The sequence below is a fragment of the Malaya genurostris genome, chromosome 3 (genome assembly GCF_030247185.1).
Source record: "Malaya genurostris strain Urasoe2022 chromosome 3, Malgen_1.1, whole genome shotgun sequence".
Lineage (NCBI taxonomy): Eukaryota > Metazoa > Arthropoda > Insecta > Diptera > Culicidae > Malaya > Malaya genurostris.
In genome coordinates this window covers 12,430,458-12,445,066 of record NC_080572.1, presented here as the reverse complement: position 1 = coordinate 12,445,066, position 14,609 = coordinate 12,430,458, and the positions used below count along the sequence as shown (strand labels likewise).

General features: G+C 37.8%; 2 protein-coding genes across 7 annotated transcripts in view; one reads left to right on the top strand and one right to left on the bottom strand.

Annotated features, from left to right (window-relative positions):
* Nucleotides 1-8,658, top strand: part of LOC131438732 (neuralized-like protein 4) — a 38,159-nt gene extending 29,501 nt beyond the window's left edge. The window contains exons 5-6 of the mRNA XM_058608942.1: nt 6,835-7,649; nt 7,710-8,658. Coding sequence (XP_058464925.1) covers nt 6,835-7,649; nt 7,710-8,044 — 1,150 coding nt within the window. The 3' untranslated portion in view covers nt 8,045-8,658. The remainder of the gene's footprint in view (nt 1-6,834; nt 7,650-7,709) is intronic.
* LOC131438735 (uncharacterized) overlaps nt 1-13,149 on the bottom strand; it is an 89,968-nt gene extending 76,819 nt beyond the window's left edge. For all 6 annotated transcript variants that reach the window (XR_009230978.1, XM_058608948.1, XM_058608946.1 and 3 more), the window contains exon 1: nt 12,533-13,149. The gene's annotated coding sequence lies outside the window, so the exon portion shown is untranslated. The remainder of the gene's footprint in view (nt 1-12,532) is intronic.
* Nucleotides 13,150-14,609: the final 1,460 nt, after the last annotated feature.

Below are 14,609 nucleotides of genomic sequence, written 5' to 3'. Positions count from 1 at the left end.
GAATTCCATAAAAAAAACTTATAAACTTATTTTCATAGTTTTGTGATATTTATGAAAACAAAAGAGGTTTATTGAAGATCGGTTCTCAAAGGTAGTAACAAATTAAGAACTCAACGTTTTCATATTCTCATTCCTTCAACTGCTGGCAAAACCTATGTGAATGTTAAATGAACAATGGTATTTAAATAAATTTAAGCTATTAGTTGATTGATTCTTATGTGAAAAAGAACAATTGAGAATTCTAAATTTGTAACAAAGTTTGGGGTAAACCAAAAAATTTGATGCTTTTGGGAAACATAATGATTTCATTATATCTTTTTTTTAAACTTTTATCGAAAATCTGAAAGCACTTGTTCTCATATAAACATAAAAGTTGTCTTTTCAATTTTATGGTCGAAAACTATTCAAAGTGCACCAAACACTTTATTTTCGTTGAGAGTATCATATTCTATAATTTCAACGAAATCGGTGTGGCACGGGTACCAAAGTGTGCCGACAATTGGTGAAGTAACGTTAAATACACTAAATAATTAAATAGTTGTGAAAAGTAGCTACGATTCGATCGAAAAATCAAAACGTCATTATTCAGAGTAAGGTGCATAAGACATTTTTGGAGTATTATTAATGAATGGAAGTGTATCTGTTTCTTTAGGAATAAGAAGGAAGCACTAAGGATCAATACTTTAGAAATTCAGATATATGAGCCGTTACACAAAACTCAGTGTTTATCTTCAAATATTCGTTAGTTATTAAAATTCATTGCCTTCGCTGACAGTATATATAAATCTAAAACAATTTCAATATTTCACAATGGTAATGTATTGTAATGAAACCCTAATGTTTCCTGCAAAGGTAATCCCAACGACGCAATCGTATGTACTAGTACCGTTTCATTGAGGCAATCGAAATAGTGCGAGCGCACTATGAACCACAGCTCGTCTCCAGAAACAGCCGGTTTATTACTTCAAGAGACATTGATGATAGCCCTTCGTAACAGTAATTCCCTAAAAATCAAAGGATGTCTTCGATTTTCAAAAGCTGTCGCCGTAACAGTTCATGCGAAAGAGCGAACATAAAGAAACAGGATACAAACAGCCCGTTCGGTTTGACTACTCTCCGGATAGAATACTCTCATCAATCTGGCGAGTACAAACTGTCTCAGTGACAGCATTCATTTAGGTATGCGAGCGCTGTTGCCATTACAGTTCGGCATATGCTTCACACATATTGTAGACTGGGCTTTCGATTTTGCGCTCAGACAGTTCATGCTATCTCGTGGCGGATGTCATTGAAAAGCAGTACTGCTGGGAAGCCTGGTCGACAGCAAGAGACAGCTTGTTGTGGTGAACGGTAAACGGTTGAAAATCTTGGGGGAGATCGATGTTAAGGTGAAATTGAATGGCTTCGAGCACCTGCATAACATACGCTAATGGTTTTGGAATGCCGTAATCGATTTGTTCCCTTGATTGGTCGTTCTTGGCTTGATTGCGTTACCCTCATTGGAGATCTGGCTTCGTATCTGTTTCTTCAGTTAATAGCTTAACTGATGAGAAAAAATTTTCAGAACCTATTGTGGGTTATGAAGATGGGCTGATTCTGAAGCATGAACAGCCGATAATCAAGAAAGTGCACACTGTGCCGTTTAAACTGAAGGATAAAATGCCAGAGTATTCGGATATGCTGGAACAGCAAAAAGTAATAACGCCTATTGAAGCCAGTGAATGGGTTTCGCCGGTTATTGAAGTCGTGAAGCTATTCGCATGGTTGTTGATTGCAAGAAACACGATTATGGCTCACAGGAATCAATGTATCAAAGTAACCCTTGTTGCATCAATTTGTAGCTAATCACATTAAATTTCCTATTGCGGAAGGGGTTTTCAAAGATATTACAACATTTGGTGGATATTTTTACAAAGTTGGCCAAAATAGAATCAATCCTAAATTGGGCCAAAATATCTCTGTTACCCTAGTTCCAGAAGACTCAGCACATAGTAGGAAGCGCAGTTGGAAGGATGACTTTGAAGAACCGTTGCACGGAATGCCTGGTCGTGTACAGGGCCTTTCAGAGTATTCTCTGACTTCGAACTGTTAAAACCTACGCAAGAAAAGTTTCCAAAAACGGGCCGTAGTCCATCAAAAAAGCGAAAACGCATTGTGATGCAATCAAAACTATGATCAACAACAGCAGTGGAGTCTGCAATCGAGTATTATGTTTTGAATTTACATGAATTTATTTGGCACATTATAATTATAAGAATTGTTTGATCTCAAACATCGGTTTAATTTATTTAAGAGGTAGTTAATTTTTCAGATGGGAGAACTGTTATGTCAGAAGAATTTTTAAAATATTTAGTTCAAAACACAACATGAGAGCACTCAGTTTACTGTTTTACTAGCCAACGGTGTTAGATGTGCCAATTGTTGGTGTTAGATAAATTGAAAGCGAAGATAAATAAAAAGCATAATCGTACAAACGATAAAAAGGTGTTTGACATAATAGTATTTTGGAAGGCTCAGTGATCTGTAGAAGGATTTAAATAATCTAACTACCAATAGAATCGAAATTTTTCAATTTGAACGTGTATTCCAACAACATTGAGTACGAGAACAAAAGATCCGCTAATATACAGCTGCATATATATATATATATATATATATATATATATATATATATATATATATATATATATATATATATATATATATATATATATATATATATATATATATATATATATATATATATATATATATATATATATATATATATATATATATATATATATATATATATATATATATATATATATATATATATATATATATATATATATATATATATATATATATATATATATATATATATATATATATATATATATATATATATATATATATATATATATATATATATATATATATATATATATATATATATATATATATATATATATATATATATATATATATATATATATATATATATATATATATATATATATATGCAGCTGTATATTAGCGGATCTTTTGTTCTCGTACTCAATGTTGTTGGAATACACGTTCAAATTGAAAAATTTCGATTCTATTGGTAGTTAGATTATTTAAATCCTTCTACAGATCACTGAGCCTTCCAAAATACTATTATGTCAAACACCTTTTTATCGTTTGTACGATTATGCTTTTTATTTATCTTCGCTTTCAATTTATCTAACACCAACAATTGGCACATCTAACACCGTTGGCTAGTAAAACAGTAAACTGAGTGCTCTCATGTTGTGTTTTGAACTAAATATTTTAAAAATTCTTCTGACATAACAGTTCTCCCATCTGAAAAATTAACTACCTCTTAAATAAATTAAACCGATGTTTGAGATCAAACAATTCTTATAATTATAATGTGCCAAATAAATTCATGTAAATTCAAAACATAATACTCGATTGCAGACTCCACTGCTGTTGTTGATCATAGTTTTGATTGCATCACAATGCGTTTTCGCTTTTTTGATGGACTACGGCCCGTTTTTGGAAACTTTTCTTGCGTAGGTTTTAACAGTTCGAAGTCAGAGAATACTCTGAAAGGCCCTGTACACGACCAGGCATTCCGTGCAACGGTTCTTCAAAGTCATCCTTCCAACTGCGCTTCCTACTATGTGCTGAGTCTTCTGGAACTAGGGTAACAGAGATATTTTGGCCCAATTTAGGATTGATTCTATTTTGGCCAACTTTGTAAAAATATCCACCAAATGTTGTAATATCTTTGAAAACCCCTTCCGCAATAGGAAATTTAATGTGATTAGCTACAAATTGATGCAACAAGGGTTACTTTGATACATTGATTCCTGTGAGCCATAATCGTGTTTCTTGCAATCAACAACCATGCGAATAGCTTCACGACTTCAATAACCGGCGAAACCCATTCACTGGCTTCAATAGGCGTTATTACTTTTTGCTGTTCCAGCATATCCGAATACTCTGGCATTTTATCCTTCAGTTTAAACGGCACAGTGTGCACTTTCTTGATTATCGGCTGTTCATGCTTCAGAATCAGCCCATCTTCATAACCCACAATAGGTTCTGAAAATTTTTTCTCATCAGTTAAGCTATTAACTGAAGAAACAGATACGAAGCCAGATCTCCAATGAGGGTAACGCAATCAAGCCAAGAACGACCAATCAAGGGAACAAATCGATTACGGCATTCCAAAACCATTAGCGTATGTTATGCAGGTGCTCGAAGCCATTCAATTTCACCTTAACATCGATCTCCCCCAAGATTTTCAACCGTTTACCGTTCACCACAACAAGCTGTCTCTTGCTGTCGACCAGGCTTCCCAGCAGTACTGCTTTTCAATGACATCCGCCACGAGATAGCATGAACTGTCTGAGCGCAAAATCGAAAGCCCAGTCTACAATATGTGTGAAGCATATGCCGAACTGTAATGGCAACAGCGCTCGCATACCTAAATGAATGCTGTCACTGAGACAGTTTGTACTCGCCAGATTGATGAGAGTATTCTATCCGGAGAGTAGTCAAACCGAACGGGCTGTTTGTATCCTGTTTCTTTATGTTCGCTCTTTCGCATGAACTGTTACGGCGACAGCTTTTGAAAATCGAAGACATCCTTTGATTTTTAGGGAATTACTGTTACGAAGGGCTATCATCAATGTCTCTTGAAGTAATAAACCGGCTGTTTCTGGAGACGAGCTGTGGTTCATAGTGCGCTCGCACTATTTCGATTGCCTCAATGAAACGGTACTAGTACATACGATTGCGTCGTTGGGATTACCTTTGCAGGAAACATTAGGGTTTCATTACAATACATTACCATTGTGAAATATTGAAATTGTTTTAGATTTATATATACTGTCAGCGAAGGCAATGAATTTTAATAACTAACGAATATTTGAAGATAAACACTGAGTTTTGTGTAACGGCTCATATATCTGAATTTCTAAAGTATTGATCCTTAGTGCTTCCTTCTTATTCCTAAAGAAACAGATACACTTCCATTCATTAATAATACTCCAAAAATGTCTTATGCACCTTACTCTGAATAATGACGTTTTGATTTTTCGATCGAATCGTAGCTACTTTTCACAACTATTTAATTATTTAGTGTATTTAACGTTACTTCACCAATTGTCGGCACACTTTGGTACCCGTGCCACACCGATTTCGTTGAAATTATAGAATATGATACTCTCAACGAAAATAAAGTGTTTGGTGCACTTTGAATAGTTTTCGACCATAAAATTGAAAAGACAACTTTTATGTTTATATGAGAACAAGTGCTTTCAGATTTTCGATAAAAGTTTAAAAAAAAGATATAATGAAATCATTATGTTTCCCAAAAGCATCAAATTTTTTGGTTTACCCCAAACTTTGTTACAAATTTAGAATTCTCAATTGTTCTTTTTCACATAAGAATCAATCAACTAATAGCTTAAATTTATTTAAATACCATTGTTCATTTAACATTCACATAGGTTTTGCCAGCAGTTGAAGGAATGAGAATATGAAAACGTTGAGTTCTTAATTTGTTACTACCTTTGAGAACCGATCTTCAATAAACCTCTTTTGTTTTCATAAATATCACAAAACTATGAAAATAAGTTTATAAGTTTTTTTTATGGAATTCAGTGCCTACTAATATAGCTTCATTGCGGCCTAAATTGACTTTCCCTTTGCTATCATTGCAAGTTTCTATGTACTCCCAGGACCTTGTAATTGAGCTCTTTTTCGTTGAGGTGGTAGATCTTTTAGTACCATCTACACAAATACAGGGTCCGCAACCATGAAGTTGATTGGGGAAGCCCTCAGATAAAAGGTAGTTCAACAGATGGTTGTTTATGTGTTTTTTCCTGATGGTGCACATTAAGAATTTTTGTTTTTTGAATGGATCGAGAAGAAAAGTTCAGAAGATATTTTCAAATCGCAAATCATTTAATTAAAATCTCTGAATTATGAGGTATTTTAGATGAGACTGATGTAGTCACTCTGAAACCCGAATTTTGAATGGCCTCGAAAGACATGTGTTATGTACCATTCGACTCACTTCATTGAACTTTTAACGTAATAATGAGCCCGGGGGAACGATTGATATGTGTCCCTTAACTAACTACTAACTTAATTACTATTGTTTTACTCTGTGGGTTCCGTCAAGGACCTCCTAAGTCATTCAGTAAAAACCATTCAAGCGAAGAGGTTGTGTTTCGATTGTACTGGCTCGTGAGTTAACGGCTGCTACCGAGACAATTCTAAGCTTCAGGTAGTTAAACTGCCCATAGCAAACGCAATATTCGGGGCGTTTCCCGACTGGAAAGCTAGCAACGAAGCTAGGTGAGCTTCCAAAATACGAGAAAGGCTAACACGCGTCATGAGTCGTACTCGTTGATACCGTTGATTTTGAATTATTTGAAATTATGTCATACAACTGAAATTTTTATCATAAAGTTATGATCATATTTCCGATGCCCTGTAGCAAAAAATATATTGATAAGTTACATGCAAGATATTCACGATCAAAAACTCATCACTCTCAAAGGGTAATTTTTGAAAAGGTGCCACATAGTTAAGAAAGTCATATTCACGACAAACGGATTTTTTTCAAGTTTTGAATATACAGTTTTAGAATAGTAGCTGTTTAATATAACTGATCTGTACTGTAGTGTAGGTGCATCGTTTCAAATCATAGTAGTAAAAAAGGTGAAAGCTGGCACAATTCACACAATCGATCAACTAACTGATATTAGGAATGAAATGTGTCAGTTTTTTTTTTCATATTCACAACATCCAGTTAAGTCTTTGACATTACCCACTCGCCTTTTTTAACAGCTGTCTGCGGGACTCTCTGCAATTGCAACACTCGACGAATCTTAATATTCAGCGTAGTCAGAGCACGCATCGGTTCAACGCTCTGCAAGGTAGTTTCGACAGTAACCGGGGTGGTGAATTATCGCAATCGGTTAACTTCGACGAAGGCTTCGAAGACTACCGCTCCAACGCTGCCAGTGTACAACCTACCGGTAGCAACCCACAAGCAGGGAATAGTGCCCAAGAAAACAATACCGATCCGAATTATCTGGAAGACGCGGATAGCAATATCGATTTTACAATTCAACTTAACGAATCGGAAGTGGAGGAGGACAGTAACACGATTGCAAATAATCGTGCCAAATTGGGACTGTCCTTGCAACCGACCTGCTCGACGGCTCCTGAACATCAACCAGCATTATCACAATCATCTACGGCATTAGTTGTGGCCGAAAGTCGTCGTGCTGCTGTAGATTTACAAGAGGATCAGATCCGATCTTTTCGTGCTAATTCGATCTCTTCCTCAACGATGCTAAGTGTTGTGGAAAATAAAGATTGTGACTATCTTAAACTTGTGATGGGATTCAAACGAACTCTAATGCTTCCGGATGTATTCTTCGCTGGAGATGTCTTTAGCTGTTTCTGCGAAGGCTGTGCTCCTGCGCTGCAAGGCTCTTTGCTAAAAGGTTGGGTGCGATTCAAGATCAACCAGCAAACATTGAGCAGCTCAAGCATCGCCAATACAGCAGATGATTCTATTTGGACAACCGCATATTACAACGCAAGAGTTGAAAAGATTCGATCGGTTTTGGATCATGGCCAACCGTTACCGATAGGTAATTTTTTTTGTGCTGTTGTATATTTTGTACTCTGAAAAGTAACAATTTATTTTACAGAATCATGCCAATTTCTCCCGGAAGCCACATCCGTAGGTGATAACTTTGTTCCTGGGACTCACATTCTGCTGCAGTCATCGCCTGATTCCGGTGAACGATCTCAGCGATCATCCTTCCACCGATATATGGCTAGCAGTGTTTGCTATCGCATCTGTGCTACGTTTGAAGTACGTGTTCGATCGCAGGCGCTGTCGAATATAGACCTCGGTGAAGTTGTTAGTGCAAGTGATACCGGATCGTCAACAACGCCAGCGACTGAGTTGCGTCACTGGACCACCAAAGAAGCGGATGCATGCGTTTTGACTGCTTTAATGATTTTGTTAGCTCCGGCATAAACAAATAGCTCGTATCGTAAATGTGTTCTATTATGCTCATGTGAAAGTTAACTGCTTGCAGTAACTGAGATCACATTTTATATAGAACAAGTTTTGACCCCCGATCTCAGATAAATATTTGAGGATCGTATTTATCCGATCTCATCTAAATAAAAATATTCCACTCATAGCTCACTCTGCTTTCACGAACCAAAGTTTGCAATGATCGACTGATTTAGTAACTAAACACATCCCGAAACTATGAAAGTAATAATACATTGACATATTCAGATTGTATGCTCGATCCAGACTATTATTTTCACACCTATTTGTCTCATAAATATAAGTTGAAGTAATGATCATGTAAAATGACATTATGATGAGGGATATAATATGAAATGATTCCTATGACTATCATACTATCAAAGTAAAATTATTTATCTGAATGAAAGTTGCATTACGTCGCATGTGGTTATGCAAACTCTCAGCTGGCAAAAATAAACGAAAACCATTAACAATTTCTACACACATTCAAAAAGCATAATTACTCTTAAGCAGAAACCTATAATAAAGTTTGCATGCACAGTGTAAAATTTTTCGTTTTTATAATAATATAAAGCCCTTCTGAAGAATAATGTGTCTGTCGTCTTGACCTTACTTTACATATCAATCAAAGTCCAACAAACAAATAACTCGGCCCATGGACATTCGGTACTACCCCAATACTTCTTGTATCATCTTAGGTTAGATCAATGCACTCATGCTAGTTTTCAATCTCTTTTCATGCATTCTACCGCATCAGTCCCAAGCAACTCTCTCCTATGGACTACGGTTCGTGAAACAAATGATTTTTGTTGCTGTGGCGTTGTAGTCAACAAGAAAAAAGAGAGGCTGTTTACTTCACCAGAGTTGGTGGACTGCTTTCGTAACAAAGTTACGTCTGTTAGCTGTAAGCAGAAGATTCCTTGGTAAGGATAAAGCATACTTGGTAGTATTGAACATATAACATATTTCGACTATATAGTAGCAGCATCTGAAGAGAAAGATAAAACACGCATTAAAAATCTATTTCTGGCTCGAGCTGGACCGGAACTGCAGGAGGTTTCGCTTCTATTCCCGGTGCGGATGTGGGAGAAGATAAGGAAAAAGGCGTCGATCCATATTCTGTTGCGATACAAAAACTAGACACTTACTTTTCTCCTAAACAGCATAAAACGTTTGAACGGAACGTTTTCTGGACACTCAGGCCAAGACGAGACATTGGAAAAGTTTATGCTACGTAGTCAGGACCAGGCCAGGAAGTGCAACTTTGGCAGGACAGCACAAGAAAGCAGGGCAATAAGCGTAGTCGATAAAGTGATTTTATTCGCCCCGAGTGATCTGAAGGAGCAACTTTTACAAAAGGATTCTTTTGATATTGACGAAGTCGCAAAAATCGTAAGCTCATACGAATCAGTGAAACACCAAGCACAAATGATGAATCGACCATCTCTTGGAGGGACAGAGCCATCCGATCCTAGCATTAATGAAAGAAGCATCAATAAAATTTGAAACGATCCTCGCAATGAATGTATGAGATGCGGGAAAAGGGACCATTTCGCGAATGATCCAAAATGCCCTGCACGTGGGAAAGAGTGCATCAAGTGCAAACGAATCGGTCATTTCGCTGCTCGGTGCCGAACGTCAGCTGTGAAGCGGAAATATACGGGGAACATAGACCAGGACATAGCAAAGATTTTAAAAGGCATCGGGTACACGAAATTGAGACGGCGGCTGAAAGAAAAGATCAAAGTTTTATATTCAGTGTGAAAGATTTGATTTGATGCGAAAATTTCGGTCGAAGATAGTGGAAAGATCATTGAACAGGTATCTACATTGTACGTCGTTATCGGAGGCCAACAATGTTTATAAGGCCGCGCTACAGCTATGAGTTTGGGTGTTCTGGTAATTGGGCTTCCGAGTACACATGGAATCGAATCTACATGTAAACGTCCATTCCCTAAAATTAAGGGTATTCAGGTAGAAATTCCTATTGATAAGAGTGTGGTTCCAGTATGTCAACATCCTCGTCGTCCTCCAATCGCACTGTTGTCTAGAATAGAATATAAATTGATGTTTTTACTCAATAGCGACATAATAGAACCTGTCGTGGGCGGTTGTCAGTGGGTCTCGCCATTGGTAACGGCGGTGAAGGATAACGGAGATCTTCGTCTTTGTGTTGACATGCGTCGTGCAAATGCAGCAATTTTGCGTGAGCGCCATATTATGCCCACAATTGAGGACTTTCTGCCACGTTTTACATCGGCTAAATATTTCAGTCGGCTGGATGTTGAAGAGGCTTTCCATCAGGTGGAATTCAAGGAACCTAGTCGTTACATAACAACTTTCATAACGCATAAAGCGCTATTCGCACTAGGCCGTGACGTATCCGGAACGGGACTGGACCGGATCCCGTCCGTGATACGCTTCAAAATTGTTTAATGCAGCTCCATGTGAATATTCTCACTAGACCGTGTCGTACCCGTGTCTGTATCGACACACGTCCGAAGCACGGTCAAAGCATGCGTTGACTCAAAGACACCATTGGCAGGTACTTGAATTATCACATGCTTTCCATCCAAGGCTCCAAGACAGCGGGAGATTCCACAAAAATCGTTAGCAATCTTCTTTCACATATCTTCTGTTGGTTTCGGTAGTGCATCGTCGATTAATTTTTCGGTAATTACACGACATATCTCGTGAACAATCTGGTAGACAGCCCCAAGTCTGTAACTAAATGCTATGGCTTTTTTGTGTGGCTCCTGTCACTAAATTTCTGAAACCATGAGACGAACATAAACTATAAGCCATTTCAACGATCGTTATACAATTTTTGGTTGGTGTTTTCTTCACATTTACAAAGAAATCTTGTAAACAAATTAATGAAAATACCTTGAACAAACTGCCAGCCTCTCGGGAGTCACTGCTAATCGGAATGTAGTGTCATGTTTTAAAGACACGGATGAATTTTATTCAACAGCGAGTTGAAACAGGCTTCTGACATTCGGAAATATTCCTTCATCTAGTCATTCACAAGCTGCTTATATAAAATGGTGAATTCACCCTCAACTGCTCTTTTTCGCCAAAGTTCTTGCATCCAAATTTTCTTTCTTTTATTTTGTTTTAAAACTGCTGATTATCTTCGTCGTTCAAAGCAATTGCAGTTCTGGCCAATTCTTCGTTAGAGAATGTGCCATTTTCGTAAGAAGCAGAAGCACATCAAATGCAACGATTGTGTATGTTACTAATAGCAACGGTAGCGACACGGAAAGTGCACGGTATGATGAGAATATTTTACAAAGAAATCCCGGCACGTTGCGGTCCCGTTCCGGATACGTCACGGCCTAGTGTGGATAGCGCTTAAGGGTATTTTCCGATACAAGCGACTGATGTGAGAATACTGTCAATTTCGTCGACGACATCCTTGTTTTCGGCAGCACTGAAGATGGGCATGATAAGGCTTTAAAGCTAGTCCTATCAGTCTTGAACGAACACGGCATTCTTCTAAATCAAGAGAAATGTTTATTCAAAGTAAACAACCTTGACTTCCTGGGACATACTATTTCTCCAGATGGTATAAAGCCCTCGAACAGTAAAGTAGAAGCATTACAGCAATTTTGTATCCCAAATACAGCAGAAGAAGTCCGGAGTGTCCTTGGTCTCGTTACCTAGGGCGATTCCTTTCAAATCTGGCGACAATTACATCTCCTCTTCGTGAACTGATTCGATCCGGCAGTAAGTTCTACTGGGATAAGGAACAACAAGAGTCTTTTGCAAAATTGAAGGACTTAATTAGTAATGTTCAGCACCTATTTTTTCGATAATAATCTCCGAACAAGACTAATAGCTGACACATCGCCGGTAGCCCTGGGAGCTGTACTGGTTCAATTTGAAGGATCAACGGATTTCCAGCCTCGCCCCATCGCTTACGCAAGTAAAAGTCTGACAGCCACCGAGCGGAGATATTGCCAAACCGAAAAAGAGGCGTTAGCTTTGGTATGGGCAGTAGAACGGTTTGCGATTTATCTGTATGGAAGAACTTTTGAACTGGAGACGGATCATAAACCGTTAGAAGCAATTTTTCAACCAACCTCTCGACCTTGTGCTCGAATTGAAAGATGGGTGTTACGCCTTCAATCTTTCTCTTTTGTCATTAAACTTGAAAATGCGACTAACTCGGATGTAAACTTACGCATTGTTAAACAATGCTTGCGTTCCGGTAACTGGGATAAAAATGAAGCTAAATCGTACTTGCCCTTCAAGAATGAACTTGGATTCTTTGGCGATATACTGGTTCGAGGTAATAAGCTCGTCGTGCCTACAGCGTTGAAAGTGAGGATGCTTGATATTGCCGGGCGAGTCAATAATGAAGCGGCGACCTCGCGATCGAGTATGGTGGCCCGGCATGGATAGTGATGCAGTGGCTCGCGTGAAAGCATGTGAAGGTTGTCGTTTGGTTGGGTTACCTACCAGACCTGAACCGATGAGTCGTCGCCCGCTACCGTCTGGACCATGGATTGATACTGCAATGGATTTCCTCGGTCCATTACCTTGTGGTTCGTACCTTTTTGTCATCATCGATTACTATAGTCGCTATAAAGAGGTGGAAATAATGTCCAAAATAACGGCCAGGGACACAATCTGTAAGCTTGACAGAATTTTCACTCGCCTGGGGTATCCTCGGTCAATAACGCTCGACAATGCCAAGCAGTTCGTAAGTACAGAGTTAGATTTATGCAGCAAGCTTCACGGAATCTCATTGAACCATTCAACACCACATTGGCCGCAAAAAAAAGGTCTCGTCGAACGGCAAAACAGATCTCTCGTAAAACGGTTATAGATCAGCGCTGCTCTAGGCAGAGATTGGAAAAAAGATCTACATGATAATTTCATTATGTATTATACAACACCACACTCGACTACCGGAAAAACGCCTACCGAGCTTATGTATGGCTACACGATTCGATCAAAGCTACCAGCTATAGGAGATATCGAGACCGCTCCACAAAACACACACTCAAATAAATATTCACGTTCGAATTACTTGAAATTTCACGTAAACTGATTTTGAACGTTAATGTGGACATTTTACCTGACAAAGATGAATATTATGTGAACATCCCCTGATATGCATATAGCTATCACATATAAATTACGTGAATTTCAGGTGTGAAAATTTAATTTTCAAAATGGCTAACAGTGTGAGTGCTCATAGCGCAAGTAATTATAAAATAGCTGTTGGGAAAATCTGTGCAAATGACAGCATTGATTTAAAGGTTTGCCGAAGCTACGAACAGGCGGTCGCCGAACTTCTCGAGGATTCATCAACAGAGTTATCGAATTTCATCGAGGAGGATCAAATAGCCGACGAGTCTGTACACTTGGATAAGCCCACTAAATGCTTCACTCCGAATTATTTGTTTCAACTGTTGGAAAATAGTGAAACCGGTAAGCACGTCATAAACCGATCCAAGAACGGTGAATTATCCGTCCCGAATCAATTGAAACTAGCAGAAGTGATTGCTAGGTATCATATTTTTCAAGAAAAAAAAGTTACCCAAAACGACCTAGAGTGTTATAGCTTGGCAGTCACAGCACTTTTTCAATTTGAAAGAAAGGTAGTAAGAAATAAAGCTAAATTTATGAAATTGTTCTAAAAAAGAAACTTTTCAGGAAAATGACTATGTACCGCGCGGCGGTGATAGGAAAAACCCTGGCGGAAAAATTGGCAATTTAAAACAAAGTAAAAGGAAAAACGAATCGAGAGAAGAAAAATATCTGAAAAACTTGAAACGTCGTGTCAACAATAATTAATTCAGATGCAACCGAGTGGCTAGTATTGAATCAACAGCCGTGGTCTACTGTTCTAGACAAATGGTCGATGAGCTTTGAAGACAGGAAGGGAATGCTGAAAAAATTAAAAGTTTCAATTATTCAAAACATTTCCGCATTATACTGACATTTTCGGTTATCAGTTGGTATGTTAAAAAATAACTTGATAAAACGTTAACATATTTATTATTATTTAATAGATGAATGTTATTTAATACTTAATATAGATCGATTCAGATTTTCTACAACTTTTCCCTGGTGCGTCCAAAGGAATCGAGGAGTTAAAAACGATTGCAGAAACCTTGAGCCTTACTTCAGAAAAAAATCGTACGATTCATCGGCCGAGAAATTAATAAAGTATCTTGACAGTTCAAATGCAGGTATGTACAACTTATTATCCAACGATATACTAACATTTAGATGTGATGAGTTAGCATTTTTACTTATTGAATTATCAGTAACATTAGACGTTAAAAACAGCTGTTATTCTATTTTCTTTTATTTTGCCAACGTGTTGTTAAATATCTCCCAACAAATTTGTTTTTTGCCTTTCTCATATAGAAAGGTTATGCAATCACTGTGAAAACCGACTTTTGAACCGAGGCCCGGAGGGCCGAGTGTCATATACCATTCGACTCAGTTCGTCGAGTACGCAAAATGTCTGTGTGTGTGTATGTGTGTGTGTGTATGTGCGTATGTGTGTATGTAACGTGTT